This window comes from Xenopus laevis, chromosome 4L (assembly GCF_017654675.1).
Source record: "Xenopus laevis strain J_2021 chromosome 4L, Xenopus_laevis_v10.1, whole genome shotgun sequence".
NCBI classification, from domain to species: domain Eukaryota; kingdom Metazoa; phylum Chordata; class Amphibia; order Anura; family Pipidae; genus Xenopus; species Xenopus laevis.
Genome location: NC_054377.1, coordinates 123,153,064 through 123,171,783, shown reverse-complemented (window position 1 = coordinate 123,171,783; position 18,720 = coordinate 123,153,064). Strand labels below are relative to the sequence as shown.

General features: G+C 37.5%; 1 protein-coding gene across 1 annotated transcript in view; it reads right to left on the bottom strand.

Moving 5' to 3' along the window:
- Positions 1-3,806: 3,806 nt before the first annotated feature.
- atp2b4.L (ATPase, Ca++ transporting, plasma membrane 4 L homeolog) overlaps positions 3,807-18,720 on the bottom strand; it is a gene marked incomplete at its 5' end in the record, with an annotated part of 179,901 nt that continues 164,987 nt past the window's right edge. The window contains 5 exon segments of the mRNA NM_001093551.1: positions 3,807-4,453; positions 14,762-14,933; positions 15,788-15,970; positions 16,321-16,428; positions 17,867-18,078. Of these exon segments, the coding sequence (NP_001087020.1) occupies positions 4,428-4,453; positions 14,762-14,933; positions 15,788-15,970; positions 16,321-16,428; positions 17,867-18,078 (701 nt within the window). The 3' untranslated portion in view covers positions 3,807-4,427.

The window sequence follows — 18,720 nt, the reverse complement described above, 5'->3', positions numbered from 1 at the left end:
GACAAGCCTTGTATCATCTCAGAATCTTGTTTGTGCACCAGAATGGGGGACCTGATGTCCATCCCCATGCCCTGGTTACACAATTAAACTGTGAAGAGAATGAGGGAATGTGGGGAGAGCAGTGACATCTAGGAAGTGGTGAATGGAAAGTGAAAGTAACTGCCTGCCCAGCCTCTATAGGGATAGAGGATGGGCAGCAATATTTGATTGACAGCTGAAATTTTTAAATGCTCTTACAACAGCTATGAATGCTTTAATAAAAAATAGAAATTGGATTTCATGTTTAATTTGAAAAGGACTTTTATTATACAGCTTTTTGTGTCTGGGTGACAGGTCCACTTTAAAAGAGTTGTGTGTTCTGTTTGTAAATAGCCTGCGCTGGCTTAATTGGAATGACTTCAAACATTGGTATTATGCCATATCATAACATGCAATATGTCTAGGGGTGCACCAAATCCACTTTTTTGGGCATTCGGCCGAATACAGAATCCTTCATGAAAGAAGGAAGGGCCAAAGAGAACCACGTGCAACTAAAAGATCTTTTCACTTACTTGTCTGTGTGACTCATGGGTTATTTACTAAAGGTGAAGATTGTGAATTTTTTTCTACCTCAAATAAACTCATCAATTAAACAAACTCGAATGTTTGCTTATATATGAAAAAAACCAGCGTAAAACACCTGTAAATCATAAAGGTAAAAAACTAAATGGTTAAAGGGACCTCTGCCATTGACCGGTTTTAGCTGGAGTATTTTTGTATTCTGACTTTTTTTCCTGGAAAATTTAAGTTTTTTAGTGAAACTAACCTCGAAAACTCGATATTTTTGAGAAAACAAAACTCCACCCCCTAAGAGTCACACAGCTTGGATTCAGTTCAGCCAGGAATTTGGATTCGGCCAAATCTGAATTCTGCTGAAAAAGGCCGGATTCTGGATTCGATGCATCCCTTACTTATCTATAAGATACATATATTTGAAGTCTAAAGGAACAAGTATCGTTTATAATATCCTTACAGTATATTTTACAAGAGGGGGTACTTTATTCGGTATGTTTTAATCAGTGCTTATTAGGGAAGTCTCTGATTATAACCCAATTCCGCCATCAGTAACAATACTATTTGGTGCATTCACTTACCTAGACTCAGTAAGCAAAGTGCAAATTTGAGCACATTCACCATGTTTTTGCCCACAATGCAATGATTTTTCCCAGAATTCTTGCACCATTGGTGCGTAATGAGGCGATTAGCTACTGCATGTGCGATTTGTTGCAAATCAGGCACAATTGTGCTGAATATTTTTAGGCTGTCTGGCATCATTTCCGGTGTTGCAGACTTAAATGAGCCCTTATGTATTAAAACAGTTTTCCCATCTTCCATTCAACTTATGACAAGTGCTCTGGGTAAAAAAGATCTAAATTTTCTTTTTAAATTTTGGGAACACTGAGTAAAGCAGGCATAAGAATGGCCATGTTTATGTATTTAGAAATATATCTAACACATTTAATGCATGTAATACATTAAATTTAAATTTATTGCAATAATACCAAAATGGCTTGTAATGTAGATTTTACAATAACCCTTTCCAAACATGTGGAAAACATGTAAAATAGATTTTAAAATATAATCATTACTTTGATTAAAATATATCACTGTACTTCTTTTGATACAGAGGGGGGCTGCAACATGGCATCTACAGTATGTACAAAGCCTGGAGCAAACATCTATGGGGATAGCGGAGCCCGTGTTCATGTCTCACTGTCCCCCATGTGTGCCAATGCACTTTGGCTTAACACTAAAAGCTCCTGCCCTCGGTGCATAGTGACGATGCAAAAGGTGGGGAGTTCATAGGGGTTTTTCATACAGATGCAATTCATGTGCTAATTTAGCACATCTGTAAACTGCGCTCATTCAGTTGAATTAAGGTGGCAGCATTATGGTTTTTTCATGCAGGTATGTACACATGCAATTTGGGTACTGCACAGGTTCAAGCACACATAACAAATATATAGATAAATAGAAAACTGGAGGATTATTAAACAATTTCATTGCGTTATGGGACCCCCCCCCTCCATGCCCAGCAAAAAAAGCTTTCATGGCTTAGCTTTCTGGGCAACACAAAAACCAAATAATCCACTGAATGTGAAGATTTGTTTAACACCCCTTTGTAAATCACAGAATCTGCAAAGGCAACCACAATGCACCTCTCTCGGTGAAAGCCTTATCCCCCATTAAAGGAGAAGGAAAGGTTAAAACTAAGTAAGCCTTATCGAGAAAGGTCCACCTAAATATACAAGTAAACCCTCAAAGAAATGCTGCTCTGAGTCCTCTGTCAAAGGAAACACAGCATTTCTTTCCTTCTATTGTGTACACATGGACTTCTGTATCCGACTTCCTGCCTTCAGCTTAAACCTCATTGCCCCGGGCAAGAGCATGCTCAGTTTGCTCCTCTCCCCTCCCTTCTCTGCTGTAATCTGAGCCCAGAGCTATAAGTGAGCAGGGGGAGACTCAGGCAGGACGTGATGTCACACCAAGCTATTATGGCAACCGCTATCCTAAACAACCTTCTAGAGCTTTTTACTCATTCTACAGAATAAATATAGTATTCTAGCTTGCACTATTGCAGCTAATCTATTGGCAATAAAATACCTCCGTAGCTTTCCTTCTCCTTTAAGCACATTTGTTGTGTGTTTTCCCCTTACCTTCCCAGAGATTTCATCAGGGTTGTAAACACGTTACATTCAAATTTCAGAACATAAACAACTAAAACAAATAGATGAAGCAGAAACAAGGCAACATGCCAAAGTATATTTTTTTTCTCTTTTAAGTGTGATTCTCTATGATTTTCATGAAAATGTACTTATTGAACAACCTTTCAGTACACAAGCAACTAAACAGCGTGTTAATGGAGAGGGCCTATACAGGTCATGTAATAACCATGAAGGCCAGACACACAGGGCATTATTGCTATTAAAACCCCTTACGGGGGGAAAATAATGGTAAAAACGATTTTGTTTTTACAAATCCTCATATTTTTGGCGTTAATGCCAGATAGATGTCAATGGCAAGTCAATGCCATTTGGACACAATTTGGATCTTCTGATGAAGAATCACGTGGCTGGTCAGAGTACGGACTGTCCATTCTGTTCTTCCAGCCCTATTGTCTTCAAGTTCTAATAATGGGTTTTCTGTACATTTTCAAGATGGAATGATTTGTGTAGATACATGGAATTCCACCAATGCTGCTTTGTGCATTTTTTTTTCCACTACAAGTGGTATACATAAATAAACATTACCTTTTCGTGCACCCTGCTTGCATTAAGTATAGTTTTTTTTTTTTGAGTTTTTTTTTTTCTTCATCTTTTTGACCTCATAAATTTTATCTTAGGGAACAACATATTTCCCGTCTCACATGCATGCATAAAGGGTTTGTACACAGATTTTTGCATTTTTTGTAAAGTTTAAAGACTAAAAATGCATTTACTGTTGCATGGGCAGAATCCTTTCCACCACTTGTGAAGGTATGCCAATATACACATTTCTCCTTGAAGTTACATGGAGGGGTTTATACATATATACACACGCACACACACCTTTCGCCTATATAAATCTTTCACATATGCTTGTGTTCTTCTGTTCTTTTTGGTGCAAATCCACTGCGCATTGCATCTTCAAAAAAAGGGAAAAAAAAAATAGTAATTCACTATAAAGTCTCTTAAGCATGACATATTTGCCCTGTTTACAGTTCCATGGCTCATTTATCAGTTAATTAGATAAATACTGTTGACTTGGGAAGCTTTTTTTTTTTGTCTTTTTTTTTTTTTTTAAGGTCGCTCCCACCTATGGAAAATTCTAGAAACATGTAAAAAATAAAATGATAAAACCAGTACAGAGAAGGGATTGCAAGTGTACATTCATGCAGGAACATGGTTGTTTGGAGTCTTTTCGTAGCTTGTCTTTCTTTTCCAAAAGGAAACGGCTTGATGGCATTTAAAATTCTGCCACGTTCTCATTTCCAGAGCTGCCTGGTCCATGAGCATCTGTTGCTGGCCTCCAAGAATAAAAACATCTTTAATGAGCCAGGCCACAGGTGTAACTTTTTCCATTAATATGAATTATTACTTTGATTTTGCAATGCCATCTTCAGCTAAAGGGATGTCTCCAAGCTATGTATAGGGCTCCCAGGACTGGAAGAGGTAGCTGATTTGCTTGTATCTGTCGTGAGATTGATCCCACTATCAATGGCGTTGTTGTTCTTGTTTGGTGAAGGGGGCTGGCTGGAGTTTTGCTTCAGGGCAGGATCTTCTTCCAGATCAGTATCATCAATAAGAGGGATATGAGGCTGTGAGTCTTCAATCTTAAACTCTGGATGGGTCATGAAGTTGTGTATGGAAGTTCGAGAGTCCGGTTTTTCTAAACCTTCATAGAGAGAGCTACGGAATGCCTTCACGACGCGGATCTGTGTTTGGGGAAAGGGTGGAAGGGAGTCAGGAGGAAATAAAACAGAAATGTGTCATGTGATATATATCATTCACATCCTAGAATAAAAGAGAGGTAAGAGAAGATATACTTTAGGATATTATACACAACAGAAGATGGTTAAGGAAGAACAAGCATCCGAAATGTTGGCATGTTAGGTTAAATGAAAGAAAAGGCAGCTCAGTGTTGTCCTAGTTATGTTCCCTTGTGGAAAATAGTCATTACAAAAAAGGACACAGATAAAGTTTTAAAATAAACAAAACATCATCCGTGTTCCACAGTCAAACTTAAAATAAGGGCCCTGGATTTACCTCCCTTTTTTGGTGAGGTAGAAAATAATATGCATTTTTTTGTTATTGCATTCCTAAAAACCATAACTATGAAATAGAATTTGGGGATAATACTATTGGAGAAAGGGCAGATCAACAATTTACAAATGCGACAATAAAAAAAATGACACAATAAACCTGCAGACGAGAATAGCTCAGAACAACACTGGCGTGGTTAGGTGGAAAAGATACATGGAAATTAAGAGAAATGTGGCCTTCTTTTATCATGTGGCTGCTCCATAAGAGATCATTCTGATAGTGACACTGAATTGTAATAATAATGCATATTTTTCTTTGGGTCTCCCGGGACAAGGAGAAAATATTTCCATTGGTTACTCTACATAAATTGAGGATATCTGTCTTTTTTGGGTGATCAGACATACTAAAGGTTCTATAGTAGAACCCAAATTTGAAGTTTTCCCAGGGAAAAAATTTGCCTGAATTCAAGGAAAACATAAAAAACAATAAAAGAGTGGCACTTAGCTGCATTGGACCAGGAAACCCCATTTCTGGGTATGTACACTAACACTATTAAGAAAAATACAAATATGCAGCATTGTGTCCCCATGCTAAACCAAGACACTAATTTATCACATTTTAAAGTGGGAATCCTGAAGGTTTCATGCAGGGTTTTAGAATATTTAGGGCATCAGTTGAAATAAGGGATGCAACGAATTCGGTTCGGTATTCGGCCAGGATTTGGCCTTTTTTAGCACGATTCGGATTAGACCGAATCCTTCTGTCCGGCCGTACCGAATCCGAATTTGCATATGCAAATTAGGGGCGGGGAGGGAAATCGTGTTACTTTTTATCACAAAACAAGGAAGTAAAAAATGTTTTCCCCTACCCACTCCTAATTTGCATATACAAATAAGGATTCGGTTCGGTATTCGGCTGAATGCTTCGTGAAGGATTCGGGGGTTCAGCCGAATCCAAAATAGTGGATTCAGTGCATCCCTAGTTGAAATATGTATCAATACTGGCATTTAGCATAGCCCTATATCATTTCAGATTATCAGACAAAACCCAGCGCAGATCACGATATTGTAAAAAGGAACATCTGCCATTCACTTCTACATAAAATGTCGGATTTTCAGATTATGACTTTTAGCAGTTTAGGGTATAAAAAATCTTGAGAAATTCAAGGTTTTTTTTTCCTCTAAAAATTTGAGTTTTTGCCCAAAAAAAATCGAGTTTTAGTAACTCCCTAATAGTTTGATGCACATTGGTTTCTGTGTCTGAAAAAGTATTACCATACTGCAGTTTGCAGAATAATGTTTTGTTATTAAAAGCATTCAAACATTTTGGAATCAAGTTCTCTGTGATCTCCATGAAGTAACCTTATAGGAAAAAGCAGCAGAAGGACACATATACATTTATATATCATAATAAGAATAATGGCTCCAAACAAAAATGAAGATGTACAGCAGCCACAAGAAGACATATAACAAACACATGCTATGCCACACAAAAGGGTCACAATTACCACAGAAACACAAAAAAAAAACTGGCACACCATGGGAAACTCGAAGGCCTGGATAATGTGAAAAATTCAATGTTTCATTATGTCATTTGTAATTGCTGCAGCTATGTTTCTGTTAAATACATCATGCAGAGAGAGTAAACACTTGAGTATAAGCCCAAAGTTCAAACTACCAATTTCCAATTTTGACCAATTTGATTCAAAGAGATTCCTACCTTTGAATATTTATAGGCACTTGCCTTTGGGAAGTATTCCAACCTGAATGTCTTTGCTCAGTAGATCCCTAATGTCACGGTGTAATATTTACCATGGTGGCAGTCCTCTAGTCAGGGGAGGGACTGAGGTAGCTCAAGAGAACCAATACTTTAAAATAAATACATTAAAATTCTAATATATATCATAAAAATGGCCAGCAAGTATCCTCCGCAACTACATGTTAATTTTTTAATGGAATAATAACATTTGTACATTTCTGAATGTCTTATGGGGGTATATTTATCAAAAAGTGAAGTTAATAGTGAAGTTCCGCCACTAGAGTGAAATTCCGCCACTCTCCATTCATTTCTATGGGATTTTTATAGGCGTATTTATCAAAGGGTGAACTTTCACTTTCACCCATTGATAAATACGCCTTTCAAAATCCCATAGAAATGAATTGAGAGCTGCGGAATTTTACTCTAGTGGCGGAACTTCACTCTTTGATAAATTTACCCCATAGTGTTTAAAAAATATATAGAATGGTTGTAACTTTGTCTTATGGTAATAAGGCTTTATGCTATGCATATTAGGCTTGATCTTTATTAAAACCATAACAATGCCTATTTTTTTTATAAAAAATGAATTTACTTTTCTAAAGTAACATTATTTTTCGTTGAAATAAGTGATTGTTGGAAACTACCATTCATGACGTATAACTTCTATAATTAGCCTTTCATTTGGACAGATATTGGGTGGAAATTCCATAATCGAAGTACTGTCTCTTTAAAAAAACTTTGACTTCAATTCTTCGCCAACTTAGACCTGCCAAAGTGCTATGTTAGCCTATGGGGACCTTCCAGAGCATATTTCTAAGCAAAATCGTACAATAAAATCGTTCGAATCGTATGATTCAAAGTATGATCGGAGTGCGATCGTACTACGATCAGAATACGATCGTATGATGCAAAAAATCCTATGAATTTGCCTTCGAATTTCGTAGTATTCAATTCGATGGTCGAATTTCGAAGTATTTTGCACTACGAAATTCGACCCTTGATAAATCTGCCCCTTAGAGTTCATGGGAGTTTTTAAAAACTCCCATAAAACTCCCATGGACTCGAAATTTGAATAAAACACGACCAATCAAAATTTATCAAAAAAATTGTATTTTTCAAACTCGGGTGAATGGGATTGACCCGCAAACTCGAATTCCAATTTCTCAGGAAGGCTGCAAACAACTCCAAATTGATCCCAGGACGTCCCCCATAGGCTAAAACAGCAATTCGGCAAATAGTCAAATTCTTAAAGGGCCAGTATATGATGCTTTTCGAAAATCTAATTTGAACTTTTTTAAAATCTCGAGTTGAATTTTAATTACACTAAAAACTCGAAAATTCGAATTTTCACTTCGACCCTTGATAAATCTGCCCCTTAATGTATTACAAATGTAGCATGCCTGCTTGCAGGCAACAGTTACAAAGGGGTGTAAGAGAGAAGGAACTCTATCAGTTAGGTCAGTCGGGATGAAGGAAAACTTATATGGAATTATAAGAACCTTGTCAGTTGGTACTTACTATTTATTTGGTAAAATTTTTGAATAATTAGCATTCCAATTCTGCTTGTGTCCAGACTGGAACGGGACATGTTCTCTCTAGTATCATGCACTTACGCACTTTTGAATTAAAGCAAGGGTTTCCCTGCAAGCAAGCCTTGTGTGCCGGTATCTTTGTTTCTCTCTAGTATCATACCGTAGGAATGCTTGCTTGATATCCGTTTTTATGGTGTGTTTATAACTTAATCTGTCCAAAATAATCCTAATATATATGTGTACATGTCCTTAATAATTTAAGAGTACTTTCCACAAAACAGATACGCTGTGACAGTGACAGACAAGGATGGACAGGCACCTGCACTAACTGGAGCAGACAGCACAGAAAAAATTTGGACAAGGATTCTACAAGACAAACATGGAGAGGATACTAGAGCTGCCGTGCTTTAGTGGAAACATCTTCTCGACAGCTGTAACAAACAGCCATGGTAAGATCTTCATGCGATTTCCATTTCCTAGCCCTGCAAGTTAGACTTGTAATACTGGCAATGGTGGTATCGAAGAGGGGAAAAAGATGCAGTCAGTGTATACTTCAAATCATTTTATTATCCAAGATCTGCTCAATCCTGGATGTTATTATAACATCCATGATCGAGCTGAATTCCAGGCATACACTGTCTCTTTGTATTGCTTTATTTTCTTCAGCAAGAAAATCCCAATTTTCCTTATCTGAAAATGGTTTATGCCCCTTTTGCCTTGAACCACCAGTGTTTCTTAAATTAATTCAGCCATAAGGTTTGCTGGTGATGGAGGCTTAAATGATCTTCTTCTTCACCATACTTAGCCTAAATAAAATGTCACAGACCAGAATTACATTTTTTTTGTGAAAGCAATGCTTGCAACACTTGCAGGCCTAACTGTAATTTTGAAAAAGGATTTTTCATATGGATGAAGTCCACGTTTGGCTATCATAAGCATCTAAAGGCCTGAATGAAAAAAGACATTTCTAAGTTTTTTGTTTTTGATAAAAGAGCGATTCTTGATCCAAGCATGTGGTATATATTTTTATTTATAGCTCCAAAATTTGGCTTTCTTTTACATGTGGAAATAATGTTACCACCAGATACAAAATGGCATTGCTGGCCATCCTTGCACCAATATTTCACATTTCTCTTTCAAACTGTATTGTCTTTGGCAGGCCTGTGGTTTGTAGAGTGATTTGGCACGCTGAAAAAACAAAACACTTTGTGCATTTTTCCTGGTGTGTCATTTATTTAAGTGTCAAATAATGTAGGCTGCAAATATAACATATCCCAGTCTAAGAGGCAGGCTTTGTAGCAGTAATTGAATGACTGCCGTCTGAAAGCAGTGGTTGTTGCTAGACAAAGCCAAGAGGTATCAATCCAAGCTGGGGGAAAATAGTCCTTCGTCTATAAAAAAAACAAAAAGTTTTTGGAGGGGCAGCAAGTTTAATATGCTTTCATCTCATATATTTACTCTGATACAAGTTAGTAAAGCTTCTTCACTGCGAAATGTTGGGAAAAAAGATCTACACAGATGTAGATATATTATTGGCCTAACCACCCATATGAAAAAAAATCATATGATATTGCAACCAGTAAAAAAATAATATCATACCATGTACAATTCAGATACCCTGTACAATTTTACCAAAATATTTAACGCTTTCAAAAAAAGAATCAATTCAGTCGTATGTGATGCTTCTGGCCTATGCAATAGATACTGTTTCCTTAGCTGGCAGTTTTTGGGCATATACTCGAATGTTTACCCTGGCTTCGCCAAGACGAAGCCTTGTGATTGGAATCACATTCACTACAGGCTCAAGGTTAAAGACTCACAACCTCTTTTTATTTCACTCTCTCGCTAAACCTTTGGTCCAGTGATTTCTAGCCCTCTGAGAAAAACAAACAGAACGGAACAGGTTCAGACAGAGAGCAGAGCAGTATACAAAGAAATGTAAATTGCTGGTAGCTATACCCAAAATTATCTTGGGCAATGGATATTATTGTGAATTTTATTTAAGTATGAATAAATGTATAAAATTCCCAAGAGATGCCAACTGCGTTGCGTGAGAAGTGTCTAGTAACCATATATCAAGTGGGTTCCACAAAAGTTACTAATGTATTGGAAAAAAGATGATTTGGTCACTGTAGTGTAATAGCTTTATAATTAAACATGCAAAGGTTAATTGTTATAAAAGACTTCTTGTTAGTAATCATGTAAAATTAATGTTTGAAAGTAGTAGCCTGAAATCCACAAACACTGACACAGATACTGAGACAGATGGAACACAATCCTACTCCTGAAGTTCATAGAGATTGTAATCATGTAGCAGCTTTTTTTTGCATCTCAGCCTAAAGAAATATGCATGCACAACACTGTGGCCAGCACTGAATGATACATTGGAAGTTCTGGAACTCTTACTATCACTTTACTTAAATCATGGGGCAGTACCTTGTGTTCTCAACTTTTAAACTTTGACTGCAGTGTGTTGAGACTGCAGAAGAGGATGCATCCATGGTCATTGAGTTAGTAATGCATCTTTGAAATATCCTAAACATCTATACACTGTTGGTGTACTATTTGGCACCATGCATTTCCACAACTACAGCAATTTCTTATAATTAGCCTTCCATGTCCTCCCCAAATCTGATTAATCCATCTTTATTATAAACTTTGTTACCTCTTCTCTTAAGAAAACTGATTAATTCCTCTCCAAACCAAACCTGATAATACCCTTTCGAAACCAAACGAGGTTGCTTCTTCTCTAAACCAAAGCTAATTGCTCCATCTATAAACCAGAATGCACCTCAGATCAAGCTCAAGGTCAATGCATTCTTTATTTCCCTACACTCTAGCACTTCCGCCTGCATTCACAAATAAACCTTACTGAGCCTTTATTGCAGGTATAGATAGGTGCATTTATTACAATATAACTGCACCAAATATGGCTGATATTTTAAATTCAATTTCCTCATATTCCTAGATTTTTTCTAAGGTTGTTTCAGCAAATGTTGCAGTGGTCTTATGATTCCACCTAAAATGGGTAAACTGGAAGAATTCCTAAACATTAATGCAACGACTTCAGTGTTTGTTTTGGCAGTGAACAGTGTTACTTATTTATGTGCACACATGGGCTGATACAGCTCAACTGACTCTTGAGGAATGACAATACGTCCAGCAAGTATGGGCACATACAGGAGAAGAAAAAGTGGGTGTGAAGGAGGAAAGATGAAGGATCAGGGGCCAAATGTGTATGGAATCAAAATAAAAAAAGAAATATAGAAAAAAGTGACAGAAAACAGAAGGGCAGATGTCAAAAAAATGGTGGAAGGGGAATCATAAAAGACAATTAAAAACAGAAGATAACCATATCTTCTGATAACCATATAATAAAAAAGGGTAAGAGAATGACTGACCACTACAAGAACTAGGCTGTACAGTAATTAACCACTACAAGAACTAGGCTCTACAGGAATTAACCACTACAATAATTAGACTGTACAGGAAGTGATCACTACAAGATATAGGCTGTATAGGAATTAACTATTAAAAGAACTAGACTGTACAGGTACTGATCACTACAACAACTAGACTATATAGGAATTAATCACTACAAGAACTAGGTTGTATGGGAGATAACTTCTTCAGGCAGTGCCCCTACACTTTTTTGTGCCTTAACTCAAGCAATGTAATACATACTACAGTAGCATTGGTATTACAGAGATTTACAGCCTTGTAGAGCATACTTTGAGCAGTATACAAGCTCTATATTATTATAAACAGTGATTATATTTATTTACTTCTTAACATGATATAGGTCAACTGCACACAGGTACATAAGTAAAAGTTGCTCCAACACCCACTTGCCATTCATATAGCATACACTGCCACTGCCCATTGCTTTGGAATGTCTCTTTTTGGCAAATAAATCCCTTCCTTAAAGCATCAGTATCTGCTACACTCTCTTCCCTATCAATGCAAAGCTCTAACTGCCACCAATTGCCTTGTTCAGAACCTAAATACGAGAGAACAACAAGGGCTTATGTATATCTATCTATCTATCTATCTATCTATCTATCTATCTATCTATCTATCTATATCTATCTCTATATATATATCATCCAAGAAGGTAGCCGCACTCACAGGACTTATGGTGAACAAAAGATGCTTTATTGCAGGTGGTACCTGCAATAAAGCATCTTTTGTTCACCATAAATCCTGTGAGTGCGCTACCTTCTTGGATGATTCATATGATTTGTGGAATTGCACCCAGGCAACAAAGACAACTTTTTCGTGAGTGCCGTTATCTCAATCACCCTAGATATATATATATTTATATTTATGGTAATGCAAATAAGGTTCTGCACTGAATTCCACTACTGGGAACCATATATTTACCATTTTATAGACACCAAGGGGCAAATTCACTAAGCGCCGAACGCTAGCGTTAATTTGCTAGCGTTTGGCATTTTCGTTACTGCGCAAATTCACTAACGAACGCTGGCGTAGTTTCGCTAGTGTTACTTCGCACCCTTACGCCAGGCGAATTTTCGCTAGCGACGTAACTACGCAAATTCACTAACTTGCGCAGTGTACTGAACGCTACCTTTTACGCTAGAAGTCCTTCGCCACCTCAGACCTGGCGAAGCGCAATAGAGTAGATAGGGATTGTTTCAAAAAAAGTCAAAATTTTTTCTAAGTCCCAAAAAACGCTGGCGTGTTTTCTACATTATGGGTGATAGGCTGAAAAAGATCGAAAAAATTTTTGGGGCTCCCCTCCTTCCCCCCTACATTTCCTGACTCATGGCAACTTACCTAGACAGTGGGCACATGTGTAGGGCAAAATAAAATTTGTATTTGATGATTTGAAGGTTTTCTTGGCATTTGTAGTGCTGATACGTATTCCTCCATTGAAATTTGAATTTGGCGCCGTATGCAAATTAGCCTTCGCTAGCATAACTTCGCTTTACATAGCGAATCAACGCTAGCGCAACTTCGCAACCTTACGCTACCCCTGAGTGCAACTTCGGATTTTAGTGAATTTGCGGAGCGCTGGTGAAACTACGCCTGGCGAAGTGTGGCGAAGTTGCGCCTGGCGCAACTTCGCATCTTAGTGAGTTTGCCCCCAAGGGAGTATAGTTAGATTACTGCATTAGCTGTCCTTAACTATTCTTAGCGCAGACATGGCAGTGATAGAAATACCTTGAAAAAAGAAGGCAGGGGTGGAGAAAGAGTGATGGTGATACTGTATAGAAAGATTTGTGTATTCTGGGTTTCCTGTAAGAATGCAGCACACACATTAGAATGGAATGGAATTAAACTGGAGCAAAAAATATAGTAATGTCCTAATACTACTACTAATACTCTGATTTTGTTACACCAAAAAGACCTGTAACACTGAAGACAGAGTATATCTCTCCACCCTGCAAATATTTCTTGGCAGCCATAGACTTACTTTGTATAATAGTTTCATTTTATCAATGTACAGAGAGCCACAAATTACATCAACTTATCTCCATGTAAAAACTACAACCATTGTGTTCTACAGAGCTTATCTGTTATCTGCTATGCAACTGTGGTCTTTGTAGCCCTATTGGAACTTGACTATCAACTCCCATGGCTGCATAGCAGCTTATTTGTATAAACTATTTTAGACACAATTTTTTTTTAAAGTGTGGGGAAGCAGTAAATTGTATTTAAATGTCCGTAAACCTATATCAGGCAATAAAAAACTAAAGATTTTGAGAGCCTGAAAATGAAAAAAAAATCAAGGATTCCAGACAGTACTGCAACCCTAAACTGCTATATGTAGTATCAAGTTGAGTTTAGAAGAAAATGCTGCTTTCCGTTGATTTGAAATACTACTCAACAAGGCCTCCATCAGGAGGGGAATTGGGGGACAGGAAGTACTCCGGTCTGGGGGTTCAAGAGATACAAATGTGGGAATTATGAGAGGGGTGAAAGGCGGGCTTCTTTGGAAGTGTTCTGGAGGGGGGGTTATGTAGATTTTGGCATATATAGTGGATCAGGGTGTGATCATGTATGCATGGGGTATTTATATGTCGTTGGGGTCCCAATCTATTTTTTACTGTAAAAAAATAGGCAGTCATCCTATTGGGGTCTTGGGTTTGGTTTTAGCCAGGTCTACACAGAAATCTATGTTTGAACAATGTTTGTGTGGGTTTCCTGTGGGTGCTCTGGTTTCCACACTCCAAAAACATACCAGAAAGTACACTTTCTCCTAATATTTAATAAACGTAATAGAAAATGAGATTTTAGCTCCACCGAGGGAAAGATTTGGAGGACTGACCAATGGCAACCTTATTTTAAGGACAATGTATAATTCAAGAAATATTCTATAGGGTCTATGTTTAAGTGATTGTAAATATTTACAAATATATAAATGTAATGTATTTTAATACATTTATCCTAATTATTTACCGTTGTGCCCCTTTGGCTCCATTTCTTAACGCATATTAAAGTATAATACAGTGAATATAAGTGAATGAGAAATTGGCTAGTCAGTAGGGTGAAATGGTACTGAAAGGACAGAATGCCAAACTCCTTGGCTGGTGGGTGTAGCTGGAATATCTGTGCTGAATTCCTTACAGGAAAGTGAAAGTTGACAGCTCAAGGGTGTTCTTGGGAAAGTTTAAGGCGAGTTGGCATTTCTGTGGAGCTGAGGCATTAAGATTACACACTCACGCCCTGCTGCTGCAGCTGATGTGCTGGTAGGAGAAGAAAGAGCATTGGATAACGATACGTGACTAGGACTAGAAATATTGGTTACATCCTGGTTCTGGCTTGTGGTAGAGGACTGTCTCCTCAGAGCACCCTGAAATGAAGCTCCGCTCTTGAAAGTATTCACTACTTCAATCTGCAACGGAGGAGAGAACGAGACAAGTTTGATCAGGGAACAAAAAAAAACAGACTTCACACAACTAATGACAAAATAATAATAAATAAACCACATTAATCACAAAAGACACAAAAAAGGCACACGGACTGACAGAACAGTAATGCGACAATAACAATAGAAACTACAAATGTGTATCCCATTGCTGCCTCCAGCATTCGTTACATGTTGGCATAAGTAATATTTTCCAGTCTGTAGAGACATCGGTATTACGTTGACTTACTGTTCAGCATTTTCAGATGAATCCAATACATGTTTCAGTAGAAGAGAGATTTTACTCGAGGTTAAAAATAAATATTCAAAACACCCCTAATATAAATACAAATCTGGTACATATCAATTATTCTAAGCCTCAATATCTCTGCACAACCTCATTATGAATCTTCTGCTCCATAAGAATCTTGGCAGTATAAACAAGCTATGAAAATACAGAAGTCAATTGAATAGCATTCAAGAGTGATGTTCCTGCAACAGGGAAACAATCTTCTGTAAAACCTAATAAATATATAGCTTATGCCTCTTTGTTGTTCTACACAAAGTTTAGTCACAGAGGACTACCGAAAGGTCCACAATATCTTCTAGAAATACAATAGATAATTTATCTATAGCATCTCCCAAGACAAAAAATAATTAGCACCCTTTAAAATTGTTCATTGTAACACTTTAGTACCAAATTCACCATTTCATACATACAAGCATTGAGTCCTTCACCTTTCAAATCCTAAATTGTATTCCTTCTTGCTCAGGCTGCCAAAATTGCTATGGCATGAAACATGAACCTATTCCACAAAATACTTCATTTGCCAATGACATACCTGTGTCTGGATTCTGTTGAGACCTCGGAACCAAAGAATTTGCCCCCTCCTCAGCTCTCTCTCTGCGTGATCTATTTCTTCTGCATCTTCGTTGAGTTCTTCCTCTTGGTTCTCCTCCTTCTGAGTGAGATTACCAGCCCCCCTCAAGAATTTCAATCTACTTGTTGGAACGCTGGATATAACCTGTAAGAGATGTTCAAGAGCCAGTAAGATTTTTGAACTCCTAGTTATGTGATGTGTTGGCATGCCTCTGAATGTAAAATGCAGACCAAAATTTTGATGCTGTCCTAATTAGTCTGCTTAGAGCTTTCTTCCATTAATACTGTTTTCTTCAATGATAGAATTAATTGTTCTTTGGGTTTCAGACAATAGGTTTGAAATGGCATACTAAGTGCAAAATGTGACTTAAAACAGCCCTTCCCTTTCCATATAATACTGGGGTGAAAAATAAATATCCAGTTAAAATCTCATGACCCTATCTCTGACACTGAAGCTAACACTTTCTAAGTACACAGTAATAATGTAACACCTACCTGTCCCCATACCAGTTCTCCAAATCCAAGGAATATACACCACATCCATTGGTCCAGTTGTAAAGGAGAACAGCTGAATGGTTTGCCACCAAACTGCACAATTACGATCTAGATAAAAAAAAATAACACCTTCAGAATAACTTCACCTTACGACAGTAAAAAGAAAATATATCATTAAAGCATCTTTTCAATGAAGTACCAAGAACTAAACCAGAAACAATGGTTTGCATAATTCATGCATACATGATGCCTTCTACCATTTTATTGTCCTAATTCTTCTTTTGTGTCATGCACTTTTTAAAAACTGTCTGCCTCTGAAAAAAGTAATTTTAGATGTGATTCAAACTAACGTAGCAAAGAAATATACAAGAAGATGATAGACTTACAGAGTCCAGCATGAGCTTGCTAGCATGTCAGTTAGATATACAGTTTTGCTGAAGACTGACTTTGATATCAGCCATATACAGGCTGATAAAATTTGCCGGCTTGGCCCCTCCAGAAATAGTTGGCAATTTACTGATGTATAGGGCCTCCACAATGGCCAGCCCAACCACTAATCTGGCCATAAATTAACCCAGCATATTGGTGCCTAAATCAGGTAAAAATCTACTCTTTGTAATCTTGCCAAATGAGTGTTTTTTCCAGAAGGACAGATGTGAAATTTCATAATTCTTCAAATAGAAGAGGGGGATGGTGGTCAGTACAATTTTCCAAACGATTTGTGTCCGATTCCTTAATGGTTGCTCTGTGCTGCAACTACTACGAACGATCCAAGTATAGAGGAAGGAAAAGGAACTCCAGCAGTGTTACTGCAAACAACTTTTTATTCCGGGCAGTGGTAAACACAACATGTTTCGGGTTCAATACCCTTTATCAAGTGAATGAAATTTCATAATTCTTCCCCTGAAGTGGCAGAACTGGCAGATACAATAAACAGTTTTATGGAACGGTTGGATGCCTTCTTAGCAAGTGATACAGTACAATATTTCTGATATCAGTACGCTTACTACAATGTTGATCCAGAGATTTACTCCTGGTTGACTGGTTGCTGTTTACAAATGCACTGCAGACAACTTTGTAACCCTCTCTTCCTCTAAAATGGTCTCTCTGCATCCCTTAAATACATCCTACAAGCTGAAAAAGTAGATGACAAAGCAGCAGAATACTAGGATATGATGACCAGTGATAAGGTAATGATATTTTATCCCTTAGGAAGAATATCTTATTAAGAATTGGACATCATTGTGGAATATGTAGGCCATGTGAAACCAGAAGAATAATAAGAATGTAAATGCAATCTTTATTCTTACCAATTTATATCTTGAGCTTTAGTCTCTAAGCTTAAGTAGTAATCGTGCCTCAGATCTAGGGGTTTATATCTTTTTCATCTGCTCTATTCAAATTGTACTTTCAGAGACAATTTCATATTATGGTATATTTAATATTTTTTCTTGTGTTGTAAATACGATGAGTTAAGGATATTTTAACACATAAGGCACTGCTAGAAAAGGATAATCTGGGTTGGCTCCTTCCACATATGTATTACCTGGATGGCAAATGTGCCCAACACGATTGTGCAAAAAATAGGGTTCCTGAATATGCCATCAAAGACGTTGCGCTCTCCGTGGATCTTGCGGGCATTGATTTCGTTAAAGAGCTGCATCATTACAAAAGTGTTGAAGATGATGGTATAATGTTCTGAAGGTGGGGAATGTAGGGGGGCATTTCTTCCACTGTCGATATTGAACATAGTTTCCCCTTAAAAGCAATGGATAACAGTGTTTAAATATGGCAGGCGAGTCACACACAAACAATTCGTTGTCTTCAGTATCTTTTGAACAGTGTCTAAAGGTGGGGTTTCTTCTTACTGCTTGTGGGCATAGTTCAGTTCTCAGGAGGCATTGCTACTTGACCATATTAATGCTTCCTGGCTGTACCAACAGACATTATACCCGGGATAAAGGATTTATATATGCTTCCATTTATTTGAAATATTCTATTACAGGTATGGGACCTGTTATCTGACTGCTCGGGACCTGGGGTTTTCTGGATCTCCATCATTTCTGTAATTTGGATCTCCATACTTTTAGGGGCACATTTACTATGGGTCGAATATCGAGGGTTAATTAACCCTCGATATTCGACCATCAAAGTAAAATCCTTCGACTTTGAATATTGAAGAATTTACCGCATTTACTTCGATCGAACAATTCGAAGGATTTTAATCCATCGATCGAACGATTTTCCTTCGATCAGAAATTGCTTAGAAAGCTTATGGGGAATGTCCCCATAGGCTAACATTGGTGCTCGGTAGATTTTAGGTGGCAAAGTAGGTAGTCAAAGTTTTTTTTTAAAGAGACAGTACTACAACTATCGAATGGTCGAATAGTCAACGATTTT